The 3,413-nt window shown below is 40.6% G+C and overlaps 1 protein-coding gene across 1 annotated transcript; it reads right to left on the reverse strand.

Moving 5' to 3' along the window:
* Positions 1 to 361: 361 nt before the first annotated feature.
* On the reverse strand, positions 362 to 3,065 carry LOC120069798 (uncharacterized mitochondrial protein AtMg00860-like). The gene is made up of 2 exons (XM_039021611.1): positions 2,728 to 3,065; positions 362 to 416 (listed from the first exon to the last, which is right to left on the reverse strand). Exons 1-2 carry the CDS (start codon positions 3,063 to 3,065, stop codon positions 362 to 364), a joined length of 393 nt encoding a protein of 130 aa, XP_038877539.1.
* Between the last annotated feature and the right edge of the window lie 348 nt (positions 3,066 to 3,413).

Consider the following 3,413-nt stretch of genomic DNA (forward strand, 5'->3'; position numbering starts at 1 on the left):
ATGGGCATGTGGGTCTTCACCTTGCAGACCCCCGAATTTCCCGACATTTTGAATCATCTGCAACATGACTGGCTTAATCTCAAAACATGCATTCTGCTCCACAATCGGGCTTGAGATTCCAGGCGAAAAATTACCAAATTGGGTGTCGCATAATTACGCATCGGGATGTTGCGATCAGCTGCCAGGAAGACAGGATCCTGAGCCGGTCAAATAGCCCCTTGGTTCCCAGTCAATACTACATTATCGTTATTGTCCGCCATGCTAGCTGTTTTCTTTCACCTAATTCGGTTTTGACGTACCCTGGTGCGGAAAGTTCGCTCGATCTCAGGGTCAGCTACGAATTTCGATTCAGCATCAGGACTCATAAACCATCAGGCTGCTCTCCACGTTGAACAGCCAATACAATGAGATCTGTCCTGCAAAATACCAAAAACACACTCAAACAATAAACTGTTAACCAAATCCTCGGTAATGGCACCATAAACTTGTTGACCGTTTTATATACGCTAACACCGAGATGTATGATTGATGATGTTCTATGCTCAAAATGATGTGATACTACCGCTAGATATGCATTAATTATGGATGTTCATGTAGTATGCCATGCATTGTCACAAGTTTCCTTACGATGGAACCAAGTGTAACTCCAGCACAAGTTTCTCGGTGTGATCCGAGGTCGAACACGTGGACTGATTTAGGTTATTGTGGTATGTTCATGATATATGCGACCAGGTTTTCAATCTTTAAAAGTTTGGTTTATACAGGTATATAAATTGCAATAAAGCAGAGTAAGGCAGTAAAGGTGCGATGATAAAATAAAAATACAATTAACCTAAGCTAGATGATACAAGCTACAGGCTTCATGTTACAAGATGCTAGGGTCAAGCTGGCTGTGAAAGTTATGCAATGAACGTGGAATGCGGCGGCAAGTCTTATGAACATAATAGAAAGAGAAAGAAAAAGAATATAACAACGCAAGTTCTCAATTGTGTCGAAGCTACAAATGTTGTTCCGCTCTTCTCTTAGCATACAACTTTCAGTGATCGGCCGCGCTCCCACATGTCTATGGTGAAATAGAGGCTAATGTAATGAACACAAGGTTGCTTCCATGCCTGGAAGTACTACTCGCTTTAGTTAAGGCATTCTTCTAACCTTCTCTCGACAGGTCGGAATGGCATCTTCACTTTTGCTCTCACAGGTGAAGATGCCGCCTAACGTGCCTTAGCTAAATGCATTTTATATCTTTAACACAGATTAAGTACTTGCTTAATGCATATTTCTTATCATGGGATTAAGAAGACATCATGAAGAAAGTGATTGATGGGTGAACGAAAATAGACAGAAAATGGTAAATGAAAGCTATTGCAACATTTAATATCTCTATTAAGCGTTTGGTACATGGTGTGAATGAAGAGGTAAAGAAATAGTGAAATACAATGATGAAAGAGATAGAACCGATAGAAACAAGTGCCAATGTCTTGCCACTGATTCGATGGAGATCTGCTTGCTGGTAGGAAGAGCTTCCCTCTCAAGCTTGCTCTACCGGTAGCGGGGATCTTTGCACAGAGCTTTCAATTGGGTGTTTGGCAGATTAGATATGAGATTCACCTCTCGGCCTTATCTCGTCTTCTTCCCGGATTTTTTCACTTAAGCACTTAGCTCAGCCTTTTCTCTCAACAGTTTTTTAACCCTTACCCCGTATCCAGTAGCATACCTTTTCTCTGAAATCTATGGGGTATTTATAGCTGCAGGTCTTTGACTCCGGCCTTGTGGTCCACACTGATTGTTATGGAAATTCCGAAGATGGAGGGATATTATTCCTTCTGTTATGCAATCAGAATGTCAATTCTGCACAACCGTTAGTTGTACACGTGTCTTAATGCTCCGCTTTTGCATTGTTCAGCTACATCTTTCGATCATGGGTTCGCATGCGGTGTTGTTTTTATTACCGCATAAGGTTGCAACACAGCTTTGGATCAACTGTTGCATTGCGCTGTCATTGGGATAATCGTCTCTTCATTGTTGATTGACGAACGCAATGTGACAGAGATGCGTTGATCAATTTCTCGTGAGCCTTGAGCGCAAGTGGTGACTTGGTCTCCTGCAAAACAGAGTAAAATTTGGCTTGTCTTCCATCTTTATAGTGTTAGTGGGTGTAATTGTAAACATTTATAATTATTGTAATACTAGGCTAATTTTCATACAATAGGTGAATATTTACTAACTTTTGGACGCAATATCTAGATAAGGTGACATAAATAACTTGTATTTCTACAAGCTATCAGGTGTATTGACGACAATTTATAATTCTTGCATTTCTTAGCTAATTTCTCTACAATTGACACAACTTTCCTCTCTTTTGGCCGCAATATATAAATAAAGCAGTATAAATAACTTGTATTTCTACAAGTTATCATAGCCCCAAATTTAGATATTTTCTTGTCCTCAAGCATATCTTCTACTAAGGCAATAATGCTCAATTCCTATCTTAAATTTTGCGTCGATTGGTTTCTCCGAATGCTCTACCTAGGGATGCAGTATAATGTCTTACTTGCATATGTGATCGATTACATCGATTGGTTGCTCTGAATGCTCCACCTAAGTTATCACAGCTCTTTTTCCGTTGTGGTGTAGTTAGTTTGAGCAGGGTTTAATGTCTTACTTGAATATGCGATGGGATGCAATATTGTTTTTCTGTTCTGTGCTAGCACTGCTCCCATCGCATACTCGCTCACATCGCACATTACTTCAAAGGGAAGTGTCCAATCTTGCGTGATCAATACGAGTGCAGTTGTCAGTGCGTTCTTTAAAATCATGAACGCGTTGCAGCAATTATCATCAAAGTAAAATTTCCTATCGGCTTCCAACGACGCACTCAACGGTCGTGCTATTTTTGAGAAATCCTTGACAAAACGTTTGTAAAATCTGGCATGCCCCAAGAAACTCCATACAGCTTTTACACTTGTTGGGGGAGAGAGCTTTTCAATTGCTTCTATTTTTCCCTTGTCAACCTCCAACCCGTCCCGACATACCTTATGCCCCAGCACAATGCCCTCCTTCACCATAAAATGGCATTTCTCCTAGTTAAGTACGAGATTTGACTCCTCACATCTTTTCAATATCTTCTCTAGGTTGGCAAGATAGACTTTGTATGTGTGCCCATAGACAGAGATGTTGTCCATGAATATTTCAACCGAGTCTTGAAGATATTCTGAAAAGATGGCCATCATGCACCTTTGGAACGTGCTCGGCGCATTGTAGAGGCCGAACGACATGCAGTGAAAAGTAAAAGTTCTATACGGGCAAGTAAACGTGGTATTTTCCTGATCTTCGAGAGCAATCATAATCTGATTATAACCGGCATACCCATACAAAAAGAAGTAGAAGTCATTTCCGGCTAGACGATTCAACAT

This window comes from Benincasa hispida, unplaced genomic scaffold, assembly GCF_009727055.1.
Source record: "Benincasa hispida cultivar B227 unplaced genomic scaffold, ASM972705v1 Contig591, whole genome shotgun sequence".
NCBI classification, from domain to species: domain Eukaryota; kingdom Viridiplantae; phylum Streptophyta; class Magnoliopsida; order Cucurbitales; family Cucurbitaceae; genus Benincasa; species Benincasa hispida.